A 24,019-nucleotide genomic window follows, 5' to 3' on the forward strand; every position below is an offset into this window, starting at 1 on the left:
TCTCGCACTCCAAAGCAATCCTGCACCACTTGCCTGACAAAGAACCCTTCAAAACACAAACCTCGTAAATGGACTTATCCGTGTCACTTCGTAATAAACTTAGAAGCTAAGCTAGATTTTCCTATGCGATTTTTTGGACATTTCTGGCCCCGGGTTTCCCTTGTTAATTAATTTACCAAATATATCTGCTTGAAAAATATTCACTTAGTTCGTATCGAAACGTCTATTCTAATTTCACCTGGTGGAATATTATTCAAATATTCTTTCTAAGGATTATTTCAAAAAAATAATTTGTAATTAGATTGTATATACCTAATGATTTTATGTATATTTATTTTAAATATATAAATAAGTATATATTTAATATGTATTATTAAATAATTTTAAATTAAGAATAAATTAATATCTAATCATATGATAATATATTATATATGTATATATTTATATACTCAAAAATAGGTGATCCACATAATATTGCTCTTATGGCAAACATGTTTATGATACTCTTAGGGAGCATTTGGTTTGGGTAATATTTTATTATCAAAATAGAAAGATTACCTTGAAAATAAATTACTTAAAAAATTACTGGGTATAAATAATTACTATTTTTGATAAAATTTGATATGTATAAATAATTATTGTGTTTGGTTAAAGGTAATAAAAGATTACTAGTAAATTATTTTACTTAAATGCCCTTAAATTTAATTATTTTTAAATATTTTTCATATTATTTATCATATTAATTAAAAATAAATTTATTTTTGTCTCAAAAAATTAATAAATACTAATATAATTATAATAAAATTAAGATTACTTTGGTAATCTTTAAATACCTAAGGTGAATGTGGTAATCAGATTACCACCTATATTACCTGTCATGTCAGCATAAGTAATAGAAGATTACTGTAATATTTTATTACTGATAAACAGAACAAAAGAATAAAAGATAAATTACCAAGGTAATATTTAAAACCCATAACCAAACGACCCTTTAGAGAAATCCCACATTAATAAAGTACAAGAGAGAGGCTAGATCTGTCTGTGTATTTCATATCAATTAGGGATAAGAGGATTTAACTGGTTAAATATTTTATGAATTCCTTAAGCTATTAAAACATCTTTGTAATTATAAAACCTAAAAACAAAATTGTGATAAACTGTTTATCCAAAGTAGATAATATTTTGATAGTGAATAAAACTATTAGACCAGAGTTATTACAATAGTATCAAAATGATTTAACGTGTCTTCTTGAATGATAGTGAAACAAATCTTAATGAAGACGTTGAGTCTTGTAAAAGAGTGTATGTGATACCCTTAAATTTTTTCTAAAAAATTATATCGATAAAATAAATGATCATATATAGATATATCTATTATATTATATTAAATTAATATATTTTAAAAAATATATCGTTTTGTATTTATATCATTGTATTAATATATATATATATATATATATATATATATATATATATATATATATATATATATATTCCATAAAATTATAAAAGATAATTTACAGCAAAGTTGTATAAAATCCATTAGCATCAGCATCTGGCAAAGGCGGCAAAGCGTTAGCATAAGCGCCGTTGCGAGAAAAGCCAAAGACAAAACTTTGAAATTACATGACAGCGTATTTTGAAGTTTGAACTGTATGCTTTTATTTTTAAATCATTAATGGTACTTTCACACTTGGGACCAATTAAAAGAAGAAGCAACCTCTGGTTTGGCTGATACGGGTGGGAAGTTTTCATTAAGACACTTTTTGGTTACGTTTCTAAGGATTAAACAATTTTTTTCAGACTCCCTCCCTCGTCAGTCGTCACCCTTACAGTAATATTTTCCTTCATTTTCTTTCGTTGCATTCCCATTAGATCTTCGTTTCATGCACCTTTTTTGAGTTTCTTCTCAAAAAAAGTGGAAGGGATAATGGGATTTGTGAGTAGTTTACTGGGAATTCTCGGTTTTGCTATTGGCATTCCGGTTGGACTCTTGGTGGGATTCTTTTTCTTCATTTATTCTGAGCCTGATGAAGTTGAGGTAACATCAATATATTTTTTCTAGTATTGTTGGCTTTATTACATGATCTCTTTCAATCTAATTAATCCCTTCTTGGATTCTTTCATTCTTCAGTGAAAATGTATGCATTTGTCCTAAAAAAGGAAAATTTTTTCCTGGTGATCAAATGTTCGTTGATCGATATAAGAATTGGGATTTTCTTTATTCATGAATTAGTTTTCTACTATGTGGTTTATAGTCATTCTGCTTTTTTCAGTTCCCTATGGTGGCTGCTTTGAAATGAATGAATGGATGATTATTTAGTAAAACTTCAATTTACCTCTAAACAACTACAGTGTGATTCCCCTATGGTTCTGCTTTGAAATGAATTTTTCTTTTCATCTTTTTAATCATTCTTGTCTAGAAATGAATGGAGGATTTAGTAATGCTTGAACTTCCTCTAAAAAATATATGTCCAATTTTACTCATGAAATGGAATCACTGGAGGAATTTCTGTGATTCCCCTGGAGATATATCCATTTCAGGTTCACCCCTTAGTAAATTGAGAAAAAAAAAAATCCTCTTTTTGCACCAGAAGTGGATTTGTTTGGATGAAAGGAAAGACAGTGTAGCATCGGTTACCGGCAAGGGAAGCCACGGTCATGTCTCTCTCTCTCTTTTAATATGATTTGAAGGAAGTGAAATCCCTTGGTGTTTTTTGTTTTTTTCAACAGTGAACCTATTAACTTTGTGAAATGTTTACTTCCTTTTTTTTTTTACTGTGCTCATTAGCAATTGTAATCTGACATTTTAGGTTGTTTCTGATGAAACTTGGCTGCAAAATTCATTTCGTTTTAGCTTGGATTATCTGATGCAGGATACAGAGATGAAGCCACTTGTCGAGTTGGATAACATTCCTTTGTATGAACTGCTACCTGACATTCCATTTTGGATAAAGAGTCCTGATTTTGATCGAGTAAGCAGTGCAAATTAGGCATAACTGATTTGTGATAAATCACTCTTCAGCTTATTTGTAGTTACTATTATTTGTTTCTCATCTTCTTAGCATTGTTACTTTGTACCCTGAAACCAGTAACTCTATTGACCATATTAGTGTGGTTATACAGGTCGACTGGTTAAACAAGTTTCTCTTGGAGATGTGGCCTTACCTTGATAAGGTACTTTCATAAATCAAATGGTTCACATCCTGTTGTGATTATAGTAAACTTGAGTTCATTATAATGCACAGGCAATTTGTTCTACAATAAGAAGCACGGCACAGCCAATATTTGCAGAGTACGTTGGAAAGTTCAAGATAGAAGCCATTGAGTTTGAGAGTTTAACTCTTGGAACTCTACCTCCAACGATTCATGGTAATTTCTGCAATATTTATTTTGCAATGTTTACTTACTAATATGATGGTGAATGAAGTCCACAAGGTCCAGTTAGTCGTTCAGTCATGTTTGTTAAACTGAAATTTCTTCTTTTTCAGAAAAATCCAGGATGGTTCTAATCTCTGTGACAGGCTTCCATTTAGTTAATACCTCGCAAAAATTTGGCAGTTATTTGTTACTATCATAAGCATCTGCTCACTCCTGATGTTACATGTTGATACATCTATGCCAGTTAGAGTGTTCGATTCTAAATGATGTAATTTCAATGAATTCTAGAAAGTTACTGTTGGAAGTTCACGATTAAGATGTGGAAACACATTCTGCCAATCTAGAATCATGCATAAATAATGTATTTGTCACAGCTACACACTCAATGTTGATCATAACATAAGTAGGAAGGAAGAAAGTATTTACTTAGTTGAGTATTATATTTCAATCTCCCAAAGATAAAGGATGTTAGCAAGACTCGGCACTTTCTTTCTTTTGCGTTTCATTTCAAGTTTACTTACACGATCTTTCAGGTATCAGAGTCTATGAGACCAATGAAAAGGAGCTAGTAATGGAACCAGCAATGAGGTGGGCTGGCAATCCCAACATAGTTTTGGTGATAAAATTGTTGTCCTTACAAATTACAGTTCAGGTCAGAAGAGTCTGACAAACTCTTGGCAGAAGAATGAATGTGCTTAGTTCCTACAAATATCAAGAAATTGTATTTCATTCCTGAGATTGATTCTGCTTCTTCTCAGTTTGTGGATTTGCAAATATTTGCGGCACCTCGATTAACTTTGAAACCTCTTGTTCCTGCCTTTCCGTGTTTTGGAAAAATTTCAGTGTCTTTGATGGAGAAGGTAAGGAAATTTCATTTTAACTCAAGGTTTTGATTTTATCTTTTTCTCATAACTCAAAGTCAGTGGATTAGTTCAATTTGTACGATAATTGAACCATTGATTGCAGCCACACGTAGATTTTGGAGTCAAAGTACTAGGAGGGGACATCATGTCAATACCAGGCCTTTATCAGTTCATTCAGGTACTCAACTGGTGATTCTCTCTTGGGTATGGATTGGGCTAAATATATATAATTGTTAAATTTGGTTGCTTGCGGATGTTATGTGCGCTTACTTTTGGCTGGTTAAGAATCAAAATGTTTCTGGGGTTCTTGCAGAAATATATTCAGAAATATGTTGCAAGCCTCTACCTCTGGCCTCTAACCCTTGAAATACCTATTCTTGATGATTCAGCGTAAGTTTTGTTAAATGATTAGATATTTTTTGTTTTTCTAATGGTGCTTGAATTTAAGTTTTAAGCCATCGTTATTTCTAATTTGAAGTTTTTAGATGCAAGCAATAATGTGTTACATTCAAAAAAGATCTTGATATTTCCTTTATCAAATTTAAAACTTTTGACATGAATTCACTGAGAAGTAAGCTATCAGTTTATGTGTACCTTTCAATTGACTTCATAAACCAACCAAATTTCAGGGGCTGTTTATACAGTAAGCCTCATGCATAAGCCTAAAAAGGGCTTCATGCAAGTGAAAAAAAAATCCTAAAGTGAAGCAATCAAGGCTAGTAAAATAGAGACAGGCTAACAGCTTTCTTATCTGTTATCTTTATTTTTCTGATAAATACTTTGACATCTTTCTCTAGCGTGGCCATAAAGAAGCCTGTGGGGATACTACATGTGAAGGTTGTAAGGGCTATGAAACTCTTAAAGATGGACTTCCTTGGGACATCTGATCCTTACGTCAAACTCAGCTTGACTGGGGAGAGACTGCAATCAAAGAAAACCTCCATAAAAAAAAGGAACTTAAATCCTGAATGGAATGAAAACTTCAAGCTTATTGTGAAGGAAACCCAATCTCAAGTCCTTCAATTACACGTTTTTGACTGGGACAAGGTTTTTCCTTCATCCACACTGTGCTGTTTATAATGAAGAAAAAAAACAAATCAGTGTTCGTTTTGTCAACAAAAATCATTCTCCTTTCAAGTTTCTCATGAATAATCTGTTGGAGTTTTACTTACTAAAAAGGCTTAAGATTGTTGCATTTTCTTTGGCTTCATATTCATAGGTTGGCAGACACGACAGGTTGGGAATGCAGTTGGTTCCCCTAAAACTACTTACACCCCATGAGACGAAAGAATTTACTCTAGATTTGCTGAAGCATTCAAATATTACTGATCCTAAAGACAAGACTCAAAGAGGGCAAATCGTGGTTGAGCTTACCTATGTACCTTTTAAAGAAGACAGCAGCAAGTTCAGTACTGCACTATCAGAGAAATATAGCGGGAAGGATATCAGAATTAATCAGTCGTTCAGTATGAATGAGGAGATCTTAGGGGGAGCAGGTTTACTTTCAGTCGTAGTCCAAGGAGCTGAAGATGTAGAAGGGGAACATCACAACAATCCTTATGCTTTAGTCCTTTTTAGAGGAGAAAAAAAGAAAACAAAGGTGAACTTCTTTTCTTAATTTATATTGCTAACTTTTTACTTGTATGTTAGATGGTGACTACTTTCGAAGAATCAATCAGAAGATCTCTTTGCCTTACATGTTCAGTATAATAAATTTTGTGTAGTTTTAGCATATTTTGAAAGTTTCTCATGGCTTGTTTTACTGATTGGCTAAGCATACTTTCATTTCTACAGACGATAAAGAAAAACCGTAACCCTCTATGGAACGAAGAATTCCAGTTTATGCTTGAGGATGCTCCTTTACATGAGAAGATCCATATTGAGGTTATGAGCAAGCGGACAGGCTTTAGATTTAGATCACGGGTATCATAACAATCTCAATCTTACCTAGTATATTTTGTCCATATTTTCTACCATGCTGAAAACTCAAGGCATCTTCGTTCATGCAGGAGTCACTGGGACATGTAGAAATTAATCTTGCAGATGTTGTGCACAATGGACGCATCAATGAAAAATACCATTTAATCAATTCAAAGAATGGCATTATACATGTTGAGATACATTGGACAACCGTTTGAGAAATGGTAAGAGGATAAATTGGATGTATATACAAATTTGAGAGACAAGACGACGGTATGCAATAGTAAACAAGATCACCAGAAAAAGTTTACCAGAAAAGTAACTCCAAATTGTAGTTAAATTCTTTGTGTTTGTTGGGAAATGTTGTATATCAATGGATACTGCATTTGTAGATAAGTTGTTCAAAAACATCAAATTTTGTTTCATAAATAGAATAATTTTTTTAGTCTTTAAAATATTATGATACAAGGAAAATGAAAATAAATTTTTTTGGGCCTCCCAGGAGAACTTTTCTTTATTTTGCTTAGACATTGAATTGAAGGACAGAAAAATTGAAGCTTCGAATTTGAGGTCTTTCCTTTTCTTGTCTTTTTGGTATTAGAACAAGGGTATGAGCATAATTAGGCCTGTTTACCCAGCTTATCATATAAGTTTACCTGAATGAAGATTTTCCATTTCTTAATTACAAGTATGAAAAACCAGGTTTGTATAATATTCTATAATATGTAGTTTTTTCTATTTCAACTTTTTACTGGTAAAAACCAAACCACAAGGATTTCAGAAGTTTATTCGTTTGTGTCTTTCCTGCAGACCCGGACAAGTGAGACAGCTAAGAAATTTCTCAGCTTCTTGTCTGTAATACAAAAAATTGTCTCATTAATGTGTTTTAGTTTTCTTTGTTCTGTTTTTGTTTGATGCCTTTGTTAATTGAATTGAAAAATTGTAAAAAAAATTTTCATCCATCCTTTAACCTTCTTTTCCATTTTTCTCTTGTAGCTTGCATGACTCCATCTGGGCTCATTAAAAGCAGGAAGTTATCCGAGCCACGTGATGGCTGATAGATGCACTGGATTTATTGATGGTAGCGATTTATAAGCTGATGGAGAGAGGGATTTTCTGGTATCGGTTGACGTTCCAGCTGAGTCTTCCAGAAATGAGAAAAGTGAGATGTATTAACAAGGAGCCCTTGACCAAAGAAATGGTAGCGCTAGACAGTAATGATGTCAAGACTGAAAGACTTGAAACAGGGAAAAAGGGCAAAAGAATATATTTGGGAGACTAAAAGGAAAAAAGTATCTAAAGATAACTCAGCTGATATTTCTCACCTGATATTTTTTTCTAATGTTGAATGGTAGATGGAAGAATCAAGAAAAGAAAAGAAGTTGCACCAAATCAACAAAGGGAAAGTGTAATTTATTGAACAGGAAATGTTTATCCCTAAAAAGCTTAAAGCTCTCCTCACTAAGTTTTCTTCACCACAAAGATATTGGCTTCCTCGACTTCATTCCATCAGTGATGGATCCGCCGCCTCCTGCTGATGAATCACAACCGCCAGGTCCACCAGGTTTATTGTATAATACACCATTGACATCCTGGTATGATTTCTTTCTTTCCCTCATAACTCTTCAGAGCTGAAAAGGATATAACAGGCCTAAAATGTTCTCTTTAATTCCCAGCTTGTGGTTTCTCTGCTGCTGTGGTCTATTTACAGGCTGCTTTCCAGGTCTTCTTCCTCGGCCGCCTCCACCTCCACTGTGAAGTCTACAAGCATATAACTGGCGTTCAATTTTCTTCTCTAATCACTTCATTTGGCATAAAAGATGTAGGGAAAGTAACAGTATGATGAATAAAAATTGTTCCACTATGTTACATTCCGATTTAGTGTAAGTTCTAAGTAACAAAATGCAGTGAATTTTATTGCAGAAATTGAAATACTAATTTGCTTTCAACAAGTATGCACTACTAGTTGATCAGGTTTCATAACTATAAACTTACTCCAACAAAAATCATATGCCTGTAATACATCAGCTGATGCCGGTCAGATGCACTACCTTTCTCATTGGTTGGGGTAGTTTTGGCACTGACTGAAGGGATGGTCTCTTCCAATCACTCTTAGCTCGGTACAACCCCGTTAGGCTGGCCCCAAGATTCATTTCTACGGGAGGTTTTAGCACGACCCACCCTGAAGCCCTTCTCCTATTGTAAACTAGTGGTGGTGTCTCCTTAGAAAACAAGGTTTTTGAATAAATGTAAAGTGAATGTCATCGTTATCAAAGCTCATCTCAAAAATATTTTAAAGATTCAAGTAAGCACAACTGCCAGTCATGGGAGACTTTATTCGTTGACCACCCCGATATTTAAAAAGATAAACTCCAACCAACATTTGTTAATGGATGTAGTTGTGTGAATAATTTTTCTGTATAATTTTATATATAAATAATAATATATTATTATATAAATAAATAATTAAAAATTAAAATAAAATAATATCTAATCATATAATAATATATCATTATTTATATACAAATTTATATATACAAACAATACAAAAAAGATAAACGTTTTTATAAGAAACTCTGTTCAAACAACATGATGAAAGAGAGAAGAATTTTTCATTGACAAGTGTATGAGAAGAAATGTAACAAAGAAAATGACAGGTTGTTGGGGATTTTCTTGGATAAATTAAGGTATGTGAAGCCAAAAGAGACTCATGCTTTAGGAAATTTACATAACCTATATATGGATTGAACAACGTTCTTATAAGTATTTTGAGAAGATGCAAAAAATGATCCAGATTCATGTGTCAACTATTAATTCACAACCATGAGACATAACTTACAAAGACATCATGAGTGTCTAAATCGGCTCAACAAACATATGACTCACACATGTGATATATTAAATTTTTAGTACAAATGGCTATATTAGCAATTACAAAATCCTACCTATACATGTGACATTCATCCCTATAAAAGCAAAAATGTTCACAATTTTACTAGCACTAAGTCTTATATAGTCAAAACTTCTCCTCGATCATTTCATGTGATAAGTGATTAACTAGTAAGTCTTACTTTAGACAATAACCCTTAAAAGGAAGTCATGAACATAAAATAGTTTTCTAGAATCCATAAACAAAAAAAATTTCATAATCTATCGGATATTAACTAATTATTCTCTATTGTCAACAAATTATTCCCTTTAATTTTGACAATCATAATTAAAGTACAATTACTCATCTATTATCATATCCCAAATATTCAAAGAAACTTGATTGTCTTATGGGTGTTCTTTTTCTCAAAATGTTAGACTAAGAAAATACCCTTGTGACACGCACCACAATGAGATCACAATGACTTCTATTAAACCATCAACTTTTGCATTACATAAGACAATTATACATGTAACTCTAACCTTCACTAATATAAATTCTTAACAATAGATAAATGATGAAAAACCTAGAATAAAAAACACACATAGTGATACATGAGAATTTCACATTATTTTAGTATTATATCTTGGAAAATTGTCATTACTTAGATAATAGCACTACTGAAGATATAGGCTATTGGATTTTTTGGCCGAACCACCCTAAAATTTGACTCTTCATTTCTCTACTGTGTCTTCTCACATTGTTACACTCCTATCCATCCATATTTGGTGTGCTTCTTATTAATGCAAACTTCTACCCCAGTAATAACATTTTGTGAAATTTAAATAATTTGAAGAAATGTGATCAATTTTGTAAGTTCAAGGAAATTTGAAGAAATGATACAATAGTTCCAACGGCTAAGGATGAATTTCTACATGGATTTGTGTTAATTTAGAAAAATACATGAACATTTCTTGGATTTGATTTCATAATTCTGAGTTCCATATACAAAATGTAGTAAAGGGCATAATTTGGATGTCAATGGCTGAAAGATTCGATTAATTATTACCTTGCTTGGAAGAAGAATAAACATTATTAAAATCTAATGTCTACATATAATTACATCATAATCTAAACCACAAACAAACAGATAACAATCCAGCTTTCAATTCGTAAAGATGACAGAAGCAAAATGGAACTTTATTTGTCTAAACCTTCAGAGTTTCGTCTCCCGAATTATCATTGTTGTGATTTTCTCCATTCATGAGTGGTGCTGTTGATGTTGGTAGATCCATGGAGTTGCAGGGTTTTGATGCTTTTGGTTCATCGGATTTTGATTTAAATTTGAAAAGGAACCTTTTTGGGAAAATATTCCAGCTCCCTTTCGTCTTCAACATCTTGTTGATCTCTTGTTTCATGTTCAAGCACTCTTTCTCAAGCTCGGAAATGCGATATCTAATGTCTTCCACTGCAACAATCTGATCTTGGCCATTTCTTGCTTGGATATGAGCATCATTTCTGGTGAGTGCAAGATTCCCACTTGCGTTTTGTGAGTTCTCAAGATTATCAGACACGAACAACCAACCAGTTATGGAGGTACGAAGACGAAGTTGTTCAAAGAACAGAACTTGGACTATTACTCGAAGAGGTAGCCTTTCATTCTGGGCAGCATGTGTGCTTGCTTCCAGGGAAAGCTTCTGGCAGTTCATCAGCCGGCAAATCTGTTCCCTCTCAGAATCTGTTAGCCAGGGATGCGCCTGAAATTGAGAAAAACATCAGTGTTTTACACTAAAGAAATGGGAAAGCTCATTAAAGAAATTGACTTATAATGGAAACTCTGGAATTCAGCTATGCTGGGATGACTGATAGTCTGTTTTCCATGAAGTAGATGGCATATCATCAATAAGAAACCAAAGAAACACCCATCCTTACCTTGAGATATATATCAATTGCACGGTAGATTCCATCGTCTAATGGCCTGGCATAGTCTGGAATAACAGCTGCAAGAGATTGAAATTTTGGTAATTTCAAGTTTACATCAGGTGCTACCTCAGCCAGGTATCCATCAACAAGGTTAGCCACCATTGTCATTGGAGTCAGTGATTGGGTACCTCCAACCAATTGCCCTTCGTCAACAATACAATTTGAATCAATTGTCTCATGATTGAACAGCATGAAGTTGTCAAGAATCCGCTGAACACAGTCGATATCATAAAGGGTCTCCACTGAGTACCCCATATTGGGTATTAGAAGATCTTCAAGAGCAGCTTGATCCAACTGGGCTCCAATCCGTTTTTCTAAATTCTCTCGGCATGGTGGGCTAGCACGTAAAATCATCGATGTGCGTAGAAGCCTAAGCAGAAACTTGCTTGGTGTGACATTCTTTTGCTCAGGAAGTAACTGCACTATTTCTTCAAGTAGATTCCTTTGATCAGATTCAGATGGGGTAGACATATTTGATCCAGGGGCAACATGGTTCCCATTCAGGAAACTTGATTGTCTACCGAGTAAGGGAAGATGCCGATTCACATAGTAGATGAGGGACCCTGCAATACTCTCTGGTTTTGAACCACTTATTCCAACAGCCATAATCAGCCTTTTGTATAGTGGAAGACTAAGGAAGGAAACATCCTCATACCACCAATCCTCAGTTACAGTTTGCTGCTTGGCTGGTATCCTTATCCCATTCCATATCATCATGCCGCCTGAGCTCTGCATATCAGCCTGCCCTGAAATAGGCCAACTGAACAAACTTGGATCTGCACAAGCCTTCATTGCCAAGGAGTTGATGCATCTGGAAGCAATATGAAGTTCTTCTGCTTGTGGTAGAACCTCTTCGCACATTTCAAGAGCTCTGAGTGAGTCTGTCCAGTTACCAAAGACTTCATTAAGAAAATTTTCTGTTTGTACAATCAGATTTCCTTCTCCATAATCCTCAGTCATTCGAAGATATTCAGCTGCACATCTTAGTCCGACAACATTTGATGCAGTGAGATCTGTTTTTACACCATAACAGAATTTGGCTACAAGCAAGAAGGCTTTGGCTCCACCAGGTATGTCATGAAGTTGTAAAACACACTTTTTCTCAGCCTCACCAGAAAATTCTGCAATTAGATCTTCTATTACTCCACTTCGAGATAGCAGTGGAAACTGGAGTACATTTCAATAGGAAAAGAATCAAATACCGTCCACAGGGGCCAAAACAAAAATTATACAATCATACAACACATAATGGCTACACAGTCCCACAAATAAAACAAGGAAGAAGCTTTGGAAATTCTTTGAATTACATATCAGAATGAGAAAATGATGAAAAAAAAGGCTCCAAAGAAAGAATGACACAAGAATTTCCAGGTAAAAAGCTCCATAGTTTGAAAGGAAAGTAAGATCAATCCTATTTTTGCAATTGGGGACAGATATTTTCTGTTACTTCCAGGATGAAACATTCAAAAACACAAAGCATAAGATGTCAACAAAAGGCAATTGAGCACGGTTGAGATATTTTCATGTAGCCTCACCTAAAAGTGAACCATGACAAGGCCTTCCTCAATTTCAAACAATGGAATTTACACTCTATAGGCATGAGATATAAAAGGTATTTTTGTTTGAGTAATGAAAGGAAGTTCAGGATTGGTCAAGTAACACACCTTGTGGAGATGGAAGGACCACTCACAAACTTCAATAATAACATCACTTGGAAGCCCAGATGAACATAGCCTGCAAAGAAACATAATAAGCTTGCTTAAATTATACTGACAAAGTAGTACTCATATGAATGAAGAAACAGAAACTCCAGTGAGAAGAGATGTCTACTAATTTATACACTCAACCATGAATTCAGAATCTATTTTCAGAGGTTAAAGTTATTTAACCAAGTAAATTTGGAACCAAGTAATGCTTCATGGAAAAAGGAACCAACCAAGTTCTCAGGTTTCACCGGGAGTTAAAAAAAAAAAAATCACTGGAATTATCTCAGTTTTATGTCCAACCAAAAGTAATTTCTTAAGACTGATGATTACATAAAACTTAATTCTGAATTTAAGTTATAATAATACTTTACCAGTTTTCCATTGCAAAATTCTCCAACTAAAACTCTTCAGCCAAGTTTAAAGTAAATATCATTCCTCATAAATTGGGTCCTATCAAACCAATTTACAGTTCACATCAACTCAAGCCCATTGCATTAATGCTTTGAAACATAAAATCTTCCTCCAGCCCACATATTCAATGCATCTTTTCTCTCCAATGCCAATAAAATTTGCTTGTGATGTATACATACTAAGCTCAAACTTTAAAGCTAGAACAGACACAACTGCAACACTAGTATTAATGAGCCCAAATGACAAGTAAATAAACTCAGAAACAATCCAAACTCACGCATTCACAAGCCATAACATAGAAAAAAAAGGCAAGAAATTGTAACCAAACAGGAAAAAAAAAAAAGACAAAACAAAACAAAACCAGCCCATCAAATTTCTGAATCAAAAGCACAAAGAAGACAAACTGTCAGGTCCAAAACTGAAAACAGAAACAACCCATTAATCAAATTCCACAGATAACACAAACCAACATTCTAAATTTACCCTATAAATATAACGTAAATATCTTACTATTGCAATCATCAAAAAAGAAACAAGAAAAAGAAATAAATGCGAGACAGACAGACCAGGTTTGGCCATCAAGGTGAAACACTTCAGATTTAGATCCCAGCCTCATGCACGCCATGTAACAACTACTCTTTGTTCGTTATCAGTAAAAAGAGTCGTTCCAAGTGTTACAAAGACATGAACACGTGAAGACATAAATCAAGAAAAGAAAAGCAATAACAAATGGTGATATTGATGGAAACACAACCCAAAATAATAATAATATTAATCATAAATTATGGGGTTTTTTATGGTCCCGAGTCTAAAGGGGAAAATCCAGGAGCCGAATCAGTAGTAGCTGTTACAAGGGAGAGGCCGTGTTTGGTAGCCAGTGATTAAGCCGTTAAAAATATTTACCATTCGACTTATTAAATAAATGCTTCTTGTTGAATTTCTGATTCATGAATCAAGTCTGATACGTTTAGTCTATCCTCATCAGCTTAACTCACTCAAATGGAAGTGTAGAAATATGTTTGAAAGTAGTTTCCTCAAAATTGCCTCAAAAAACCATTTCAAAGTTTGAATAAAAGACTTATTTCCACCAAAGGTTGGTTGAATTCCTAAACTTATATCTGATAAGTATAAAAAATTTAAACTCTCATTTATGATGATTAACATTAATATAATCAATTAATTATAAAGATAAAATCATTAGTTAAAAGATAGTATATTAAAAATAATAAGATTTTATCTTTTTTTTTATTAATTCAAAAAATTAGTAATTTTTTTTAAGATTAAACTTTAAAATTTTATATTTTTTCTCTATTAAGTTTTCATTTCTCTAACACTCACTTCTTCAAGTGACTTCTCCCTCTGGTGATCCCTTCTCTCCTGAAGACCTTTTCTTTAGTGTCTTTATAACTGTAACAAAGATGAAGTGTGTTTATTAGAAATGAAATATGTTTATCAAAGACAAAGATAAATCATATTTATCTTTGAACAAAAATGAATCATTTTTATTATTCATCTTTGTTAAAGATGAAAATAAATCATATTTATGTATGATCAAAGATAAATCATTGTCATACAAAAAAAAAAAGACACGATCAGTTACAGTGTTGCGGCTTCTACTTTAAACACACAGAAATGTGTGACGAGCCGCCTGGGAAAAAATTTCCCACTGAGGAAAGAAAATCCTCAATTACAGATAAGATAAAATTATAAGTTAAGAAAAAAATATTAAAATATGTGCTCTTTAAGGATAAATAGCATTATAATAGGATACAATTTGTAGCCCGATCTGCGTAGGTGACTACTTATTTCACAAGATTGGATCAATAATATCATCTGATTACATCGTAGTATTAATAAATAAATGATAAGTAATATTATGTATATATATTTTTGAATATATAAATAATATATTATCATATAATTGATTATTATTTTATATTTTATTTAAAATCATTCAGTCATAACTTAATTATATTGTATATTTAAAAATGTTTACACATAATTTTACTGATAAATGATTATATAAACTGAAATATGATAATTAGGGATGATAAGAGGGAAGAGCGGGGAGAGGATCTTAATCCCTGTCCCGTCCCCGAGAAGAAAAATTTTCTCCCTGTACCTGCAAAAAAAAATCTCTTCTTTATACCCTTTAAACACAATATAAATGTATTAAATAACAAAATTAAGTAAAATTAAAATCAAACTACTATTTTAAATGTCATAAATATAATATATTAACCACTTTAATATGCACAAAAAAAATCTAAATAAATTTAAAAAACATAATTAATCTCAAATTATAAAGATATGTTAATATTTTAAGTAAATATATTAATATGCACAAAAAAAATCTAAATAAATTTAAAAAACATAATTAATCTAAAATTATAAAGATATGTTAATATTTTAAGTAAATATATTAATATAAAGAGACAAAGATGGGGGCAGCGCGGGGAGGGGACATATGTATCCCTGTCTCCAATTGCAAGAATTTTTTTCATTCTCGTCTCCGTCCCCTTCCTCGTTTCTATCGGAAAATTCCTTCTCTATTAGGATAAGAGAAGATCGACGCCCTTAAAGTCGGATTGAAATTGTCATATCTAATGATAATTATGGATTTGCAATTGAACAATTCTATGTATACTCATTTCGAATACACAAATGAATATAGAGTTGTGTGTGTTATGACGTGATTAAATGTTATTTTCTCTTTAATTTAAAATTATCTAATCGTATCATAACATATATAAAATATATATTTAAAGTAAATACGTATTTATTTACTGCAATTATACATGGTTTTATATGTATAATAGGGCTTGAAATAGTATCAAAATGAATTTCGCATCATTCTTAAGTCATCTTTTTATCGATCTAACAAGTTCCGTTATAATTATCTGTATGAATCAAAATTAGTACAAAAGATGATGGTTGCACAGCTCTATTTTTTTCAATTTAGCAAATTTTATTAGATAAAGAAACCTTATGTTCATTTGTAGTCTTTTATCTTCAGCGTCACTATGTATAACTGATCCCACTTTATTTTTTATTTTTTATTTTTAAGGCATTAACATTGCATTAATGGTAATAATCCGAAACGATAAAGCAAAAATAATATACCTGTATAAACACACACACGTGTGTGTGTGTAGGAAAGAAATTAAGAAATTAAGAAATTAAGATAAAATAGTCTCTACTCATCTTTTTCTCAGGTGCTTTAGTTTCACTCTGGAGATCATCACTCTTACTCAATTCTCTTCCCAAATGGGTCTTGTTTCAGCTCTTTTCCTCACAATCTTTCTGTCATTCAACTTGCTCATTTCCTGCAACACAACAGCCCATAAAAGCCCGAGTTTCATAATCAGCGTTCAAAATGGCATGAAACCCACAGAATTTTCTGATGTAGAAAATTGGTACAATTCCATCCTGGAAAATTTAAGTTCCAAGGCTTTGTTCCCTCAAAACAATAGAAAAATCACCCATATCTCTAAAACTGTCTTCCATGGCTTCTCCACAAAACTTGCCTTGCATCAAGTCGAGGAACTCAAAAAACACCCGGCAATTCTTGGAGTTCTCCAGGATCGAAAGCGCCATATTCAAACAACTCGGTCGCCTGGATTCCTTGGAATCGACACAGCCACCAGAACCAGGATTAATAATGATCTTCTCCAAAAATCAAACTACGGCTCCAATGTTATAATCGGAGTCCTGTATACTGGCATCTTTCCGGAGGGAAAAAGTTTCCAGGACAATGGACTTGATCCAATCCCTTCCCACTGGAAAGGAGAATGCGTTGGAGGAAATGACTTCCCAAAGACTCTATGCAACAAAAAAATAATTGGTGCTCGATACTTCGATTCTGAAGAAACCAGCATCACATAAGCAAGAGATCAAGAAGGACATGGCAGTCACACTTCATTAATCATGGCGGGACTCATTGTTAATAATGCTTCTTTTCTTGGTTTTGCAAACGGTGAAGCATCTGGGATGGCAGAAAAAGCAAGACTTGCTGTATACAAAGTTTGTTGGGGTGGAGTTTGTAGGGATTCTGACGTTTTAGGTGGAGTTTGTAGGGATTCTGACGTTTTAGCTGGCTTGGACAAGGCTGTTGAAGATGGGGTTGATATCATCTCTATGTCATTCGGTTCTGATACTTCAATACCATATTTTCTAGATCCGAGCGCAGTTGGATCGTTTGGTGCAATGGAAAAAGGAGTTTTTGTTTCAGCTTCTGCAGGAAATTCAGGTTTTCAAGCTGAAAGTGTGAGAAATGTAGCTCCATGGATAATGACTGTTGGCGCTAGTACGATTGACAGAAAGTTTCCTGCCGATTTGTTGCTTGAAGATTCGACACATTCATTATCAATGTAGTATTAATAAATAAAATGTCACAAAAGTTAATTAAAATGCAAAATTTTAATTTCAATTTAATAAATATTAATTTGAATATTACTTTTCAAGTAGCAATGTTTGATTTGTACTCTCATGTGATGCATGGCTTGAATTAGTAACATATTATTTTTAATTAATCTTTATAATATGATAACATTATATCATGGAGATAATTCGACAGAGTAACAATATAAATTATTAAAAATTTTGCCTTTTTGTCTATGTACAATTGTGTATATAAGATAAAATGAAATGATAATTTAGTAATTATATGAAAACATATGTCTAGTTATCAATATATTGAATTTAGACATTTAAATGGAGGTCGTTGATTAAATTATCCCATTGAAATATGATATAATTGTGTTATCTTGTAACGATATGAGGCAGATGTAGAAAATATTTTTATAATAATAAGGCCAAAAGTGATATGTCCAGGATATCACAGAAATGACTAAAAATGTTGAGAGTTGTTCTCTCTATTATTTTAAATAAATGATTATATGATCCCAAGAGTTAGTAAAATTAGTGAAGTATTTGAATTTCCAGGTAAAAGATTTGGGTTAAAGCCTTTATGACGCTTGTCGAACCTTGAAAAAAATGATTATGTAATTTTTTTTTTAATGATTTAATTGAAAAAAACACTTTTTATTTTTATAATTCCTGTAAGAATAAAATCTCCCACGCAGATAGGGCTCAGCTCAAACTGGACCCAAACCAAACAAAATGCCCACACCGAAGCCTTTTTAAGGCCCAAATTGTTGCCCACTGACAACTCCCGGTTCGGATACAATTCAGTCTCCTCGCATTTAGTTGTCAACTACGCGAGAAGGAGGAGAACCAGGCACAGAAGCTGGGTCAATGGGGGCTCTGTTAATTCCAAGACTGACCCTTTCCCTAACAGTCATATACTTTTTCTTACTCCTCTCAAAATCTTCTTCTCAAGAGATCCGTATCAACAATGCCGAGCGTAGAGTAAGCTCTATTCTTCAATTTCGCTTTTCCAATTTCCCACTTTTTGGTCTGATTTTATTATTATTATTACGGTTTTTTTTTTTTTCATTTACGTGGGTTTTGTATCTGTATTTTTTTATGTTTGATTGTTGAGTACATCATTAATGTGCCATTTATTTGTTTGAGCGAGATAACATAATAGTGAATTTTAGCTACTAAATTATATTGTGTTTGTTGAAATTTGATGATGTGTGTTGATCCCTAGTGTGGTTTTTTATTTAGAATTGAAGTCCACAATACATGTTTATTCGTCTTGATTCTCCTGACCCATTTTAATTTATGAAGTAGGCTTATTTGTTTTTCTGTAAGGTTTTGCTTAAATTGAGCACGTGATCCCTTTTTCTGATTACTGCTGTTTTATTGTTGATTGTTATTGTTATGCAGATTGATTTGAGTACACACATCGTCAAGGTCTTTCTTACTCTGAAGGTATTTCCTTGAATTATTGCTATAATTTTGTGAATAAAAATGTATTTTGAGGTTTAAGTTTCTTGTTTAGTTTTCTTCATGGTGCTTAAAATGCTCTTCCTTGCTGGTATTTTTCTTACTTGAGTGGTTTAAGGCCTAACATCTTTTCCAGGCTTTGTTTGAAGTTTTGGGCTTGAGTGGTATCCACCAATTCAACAAAATTCAATTTCAAATTTTGATACATTTGTAAAATTGAATTTGGCCATAATTAGTTGCTAAATCTCAAAAGCTTTTATCAGGATGATGTTTGAATGGTTACAGTTGTCAATATCTATAAATTTCATTTTTTCATCCTACTAATTGCTTATAAATTAACATGTATGTCGAATTGATGAGTTTCTTTCAGGTTGAGAATACTGGGAAAAATGCTGCTTCAGAAATCCTGCTTGCTTTCCCACCTACTCAAGCTGATCACGTAGCATTTGTTGAAGCGTTAGCAACTACTGGAAAACGGAAGAAGAAAACTTATGTGCCTCTTCTTGTAAAACCAACAGAGCTACCTGATTCACCAAATGGAAAATAATATTTCAGTATCTCATTGGTTAATCCACTGAATTCAGGTGACACCACAACACTGGAAGTGCTCTATGTATTTACTCACTTTCTAGAGCCTTTCCCAATGGAGATAAGCCAGTCTGAATCTCAGTTGGTATATTACCGCGATAGTGCACTAATATTATCACCATATTATATTAAGCAGCAGACAACTTTTATTAAGACACCAAGTACTAAGGTGGAATCATTTACTAGGGTGGATCCTACCAACCGAGCTGGTACCGAAATGAAGTACGGACCCTATGAGGATCAGCCTCCATATTCATATTCTCCAATTATTGTTCATTTTGAAAATAACAACCCATTTGCTGTTGTTGAGGAGCTTGTACGAGAAGTGGAAATATCTCACTGGGGCAGCATTCAGATTACAGAACATTACAGGTTGGTTCACGCTGGTGCTCGACATAATGGCGTATTTTCAAGGTACAGTATCACAGTTGTCTGCAGCTTTCTGGTCTTATGTGATGCTTTTTATTATTATTCTTCTCTCTTTCTGTGACTACTAGACTTTAAGCTTTGGTCCAGAATGTATTATAGGTTACTGAGAATGTCTAAGTACTTAATAAAATTTGTATGAATCTAAAGCCTCACATATTTTATGCTAAAGCTGTGTTAACTGTTGTATATTGTATCCCTAATGGAAGGTTGAAGTGACAACAAGTTTATAAGGCACCCATACTTTCACAGAATTTTCTTAAACCTGGATCTAGGTAGCTTGCTGATGAATTTGCCCAAATGTAAAACATTAAGGGCTGTGAAGCCAGGCTCCTATATTAATATAATATGTCTGCATTTGTCAGGTGGGGGTTTTAACAGATTGGAATTTTTCTGATCTGCATTTGTCAGATAGTTAAGCTATATAATCTGTCTTATTAATATTAATATTCATATTCTGAAATTATTTTTGGCAGGGTTGAATTTCAATCTAGGCCATCTGTTAGTGGTATATCCTCCTTCAGACACCTCTTGGCAAGACTACCCCCTAGAGTTCACTCTGTCTACTACCGAGATGAAATTGGAAACATCTCATCATCACATTTGCGCACTGATTCTCAAAAGGTACTAAAATGTGTTTATAGGTGTTAGAACTTCAGAAGTGGTGCTAGATTTTACTGTACTTTCACCAGAGCAATTTTTCATGATAAAGAATTGCAGAAAGATTTTCCTGAAGTTTCCTTAATGCATTTTCAGTATAATGAAACAATTTTATATTTTAATTGAAGGCTAAAATCACTAGGTATGTTTTGAAATTTCTTTCAATCTATGTTGTGGAAAACTACTTGTTTTCATCTCCTTATGTTTGGACCAATGAATATCTTTTGCAGTCAGACCTAGAGATAGAACCACGTTATCCTTTATTTGGTGGTTGGAAAACCACTTTTGTTATTGGCTATGGGGTTCCATTGCAAGACTTCCTTTTTGAGTCACCTGATGGCAGGCGATACCTCAACTTTACTTTTGGGTGCCCTCTTGCTGAGACAGTGGTTGACAATTTGACCATCAAAGTAAGTTTATTGATATGAGGTTGAATACCCTATTCGATTGTTCTACATTGTTGCTTCTGTCCATTTTATTCATATATGCTGGAATGTAAATTTGCTAAAATAGGAAATATGTCGTTTCAGGTTGTGCTGCCAGAGGGATCAAAAGATCCTTTTGCTGTTCTTCCGTTTTCAGTGGAGCAACAACTGGAGGTAATTACTCCTAATACCAAGTTTGAACACATACACTGAATCATGTGCACAAAAGCTTGTCTTTTGAATGTTGACTCTAGTAATTCTTTGCAGGATTCATAATTCTTTTTGTTTTGTTGTATGGTCACTATTGTCTTCTATGACTTAGAGATGTCTCCTCATGTTTTTTTTGCAGACCAAGTATTCGTACCTTGATGTCATAGGGAGGACTGTGCTTGTTCTGGAAAAGAAAAATGTTGTTCCTATGCACAACACTCTTTTCCAGGTGATTTCTCAACCTTTTGTGTTTTGCATGCTCCTTCCCAAATATTCATTATTCTGTGGTTAATTGTATTTTTCTTGATATATTACATATTGGTGGATTATATTTATTCTCCTTTTAAAGCATTATTTAAATTTATCTTGATCTTCTTTATAGGGACTGGATTTAGTCAGTGGAACATCAACTTGATTTAATCTTTATTTGTGGTGTTTGAATTAATTTATGCGAACTAGAGTTTTTAGAGTCTACTTCTGGCTTTTGATTTTCTAGGATGGGTGCATGATCTGTCTGTTTGCTTAGCTGCTTATGTCATGATTATCTTGTTTTTATCCTGATGGACATTCCTGCCAGTTATTTTATATACTAGGAAAACTATTGACTTGCATTTTCTTCTCTTATTCCCTTTTGCAGGTGTATTACACATTCAACCCAATCTTCATGCTTGCGGAGCCATTAATGCTAGCATCTGTTTTCTTCCTGTTTTTCGTGGCCTGTGTAGCTTACCTACACATTGATCTTTCTATACGTAAATGAATTTAAATCATGGTACATGTCAAAGGTATTCTTATGCAACTGTGTAGCTACACGTTACACATGACATCTTTACTCTGTAGCTTGGATTAGTTAGTCACTTCAATGTTGTAAGACTAATGGGACTGAGCATATCTGGAGCTAGAATTTGCTGGATCATTTGCATTCTGTAGAGGATTTTGAAAATGTTATTTACGATATTAGTCTGCAATAGGAATTGTCTTATGCGCTGCTGCAGTAGCAAGATCAAAGTTTGGCACCGGAGAACTTTAGGGATTATACTTTTGCCTGAAGATAAGAAATATGTTAGGTTGATTTGACAGTGAAATAGCTTGTTATAGAATCTATCAGCTTCATTTTCCCATTTATCATCAAGAACCAACCTCATTTAGGATTTGAGTAATGCTACATATGAAAACAAATTGTATAAATATACATGTGCAAATTGAGGTGGTTGTAACTGATGGGGTAATTTTAAATTAAGATAAAAAGTAAACGATCATTTTACCTAATCAAAAATCGTCATCTCAGTTTATACACATAAGTTTATATATTTTGTATATATGTATAATATCATTCTTAAGATACGGTCCTATAATGATGGAAACACTAACCTAAATGGGGCCAAGCCACCATGTCCTTCCATTTTATGCTCCTGATATTGACCACATTGTTATAAGTTGTTTAATGAAAACAACGTTTGTTGGTTCTTGTCTTTGAGCTAAATTTGGATTTTAGATTTTTGAAAAAAAAATTTATTCTCATTCACACAGTTCATTAAAAAATTCCCCCTTTTGACAAAATTATGATCAGGGTAATTTCTAAGTATTTAATCAATTCATTGTGCAAAAATATTAGAATAATTTGCAGAAGAAAACAACGAAATTGTGAAGTTATTGTTGGAAAAAGATGGGATTAATATGAAGTGATGTATGCTTCATTTAAAAGTAAATTAAATATTGAAATTTATTAACAAGTTGTTGTAGGCCATCACTGATTCATATTTATATTTGGGAAATTAATTAAATTAATCCCATTTTAATGGTCAATCCAAATAGAGCAAAATATTATGTACACACTTACAAATATATAAAGTATAATATTATATTTATTTATTTTTTATATATAATTTGTATATATATATATGATGTATCATTATATGATTTGATATTATTTTATCTTTAATTTAAAATTACTCAATCATATGATAACATATCATCTGTGTATATAAATTATGTATCAAAAATAGATACATATAGTTTTATTGAATATATAATTGGGTATATAAATGACGTGTTATTATATAATTGGTTATTACTTTATTTTTAATTCAAAATCATCTAATCATATAATAATATATCATTTATATCATAACTGTATGCTAAAAAAGGTGTATACATAGTTTTACGGATCCTAACATAAATAGCAACTCTAACTTTATATCACTATAATCAACTAATTTAATTAAATATAATTTTGGTCTTATTCCTAACCTTCCAATAGAACCTTAAACATTCAACATTATAAATCTCTAGCTTTCCTCTGTGGAATCTCACTTTGAAAGCATGAAATCAAGCAAGAAAGAGCATTATATCATGATGTTAAGTTAATCTTATCTTAACATTCATTAATCTACTTCTAAAACCTTAAATTTATAAATAATGTTTGTGATAAAACATTAACTAATCATATAATAACACACATGCGCGCGCGCGCGCACACACACACACATATATATATATCGCATCATTGTCGTCTGTCGTCACTGTTATGTCCGGCTTGTCGTTTGCAGCCTCCTTTGTACCATTGTCTCCATTTCATCATTCTTTGTAGCCACCTTCATCGGCTTTTCGCTCACTGATTTCTTGATGTTCTCTTGTACCTTTTGCTTAGACTTTTTCGTCTCTGAGTTACTCCTCTTCAGCTTATGGTTTGGATTCAGTGGAACCTCAGCTTCAGGGTTACGA

At 33.0% G+C, this 24,019-nt stretch overlaps 3 protein-coding genes and 1 long non-coding RNA gene across 7 annotated transcripts; 2 read left to right on the forward strand and 2 right to left on the reverse strand.

Annotated features, from left to right (window-relative positions):
• Positions 1-1,545: 1,545 nt before the first annotated feature.
• LOC123228096 (synaptotagmin-3-like) lies at positions 1,546-8,038 on the forward strand. 4 transcript variants are annotated; one of them, XR_006504604.1, is made up of 14 exons: positions 1,546-2,041; positions 2,877-2,975; positions 3,127-3,177; positions 3,249-3,372; positions 3,915-4,033; positions 4,140-4,241; positions 4,348-4,422; positions 4,558-4,634; positions 5,042-5,291; positions 5,464-5,844; positions 6,039-6,167; positions 6,254-6,388; positions 7,161-7,759; positions 7,841-8,038. XR_006504604.1 is itself a non-coding variant. In XM_044653312.1 (13 exons), exons 1-12 carry the CDS (start codon positions 1,931-1,933, stop codon positions 6,380-6,382), a joined length of 1,647 nt encoding a protein of 548 aa, XP_044509247.1. In that variant the 5' UTR covers positions 1,546-1,930; the 3' UTR covers positions 6,383-6,388; positions 7,161-8,038. The 4 variants fall into 4 exon arrangements, 1 of the variants encoding a protein (XP_044509247.1); XR_006504605.1 differs by having other exon boundaries at positions 7,876-8,038; XM_044653312.1 differs by having other exon boundaries at positions 7,161-8,038.
• On the reverse strand, positions 7,559-8,519 carry LOC123228097. The gene is made up of 2 exons (XR_006504607.1): positions 8,216-8,519; positions 7,559-7,966 (listed from the first exon to the last, which is right to left on the reverse strand). It is a non-coding gene; the product is annotated as an uncharacterized LOC123228097 (long non-coding RNA).
• A 1,559-nt stretch (positions 8,520-10,078) lies between these two features.
• Positions 10,079-13,798, reverse strand: LOC123228326 (BTB/POZ domain-containing protein At5g03250-like). Its single transcript, XM_044653680.1, has 4 exons — positions 13,700-13,798; positions 12,681-12,750; positions 10,966-12,183; positions 10,079-10,790 (listed from the first exon to the last, which is right to left on the reverse strand). Exons 1-4 carry the CDS (start codon positions 13,756-13,758, stop codon positions 10,242-10,244), a joined length of 1,896 nt encoding a protein of 631 aa, XP_044509615.1. The 5' UTR covers positions 13,759-13,798; the 3' UTR covers positions 10,079-10,241.
• A 4,502-nt stretch (positions 13,799-18,300) lies between these two features.
• Positions 18,301-22,263, forward strand: LOC123226944 (dolichyl-diphosphooligosaccharide--protein glycosyltransferase subunit 1B-like). Its single transcript, XM_044651527.1, is given in 8 exon segments — positions 18,301-18,503; positions 18,927-18,971; positions 19,357-19,988; positions 20,477-20,624; positions 20,891-21,070; positions 21,191-21,259; positions 21,435-21,524; positions 21,933-22,263. Coding segments are annotated over 8 exon segments (1,401 nt in total). The 5' UTR covers positions 18,301-18,389; the 3' UTR covers positions 22,056-22,263.
• The last annotated feature ends 1,756 nt before the right edge of the window (positions 22,264-24,019 follow it).

The sequence above is a fragment of the Mangifera indica genome, chromosome 10, assembly GCF_011075055.1.
Source record: "Mangifera indica cultivar Alphonso chromosome 10, CATAS_Mindica_2.1, whole genome shotgun sequence".
Taxonomy (NCBI): Eukaryota; Viridiplantae; Streptophyta; class Magnoliopsida; order Sapindales; family Anacardiaceae; genus Mangifera; species Mangifera indica.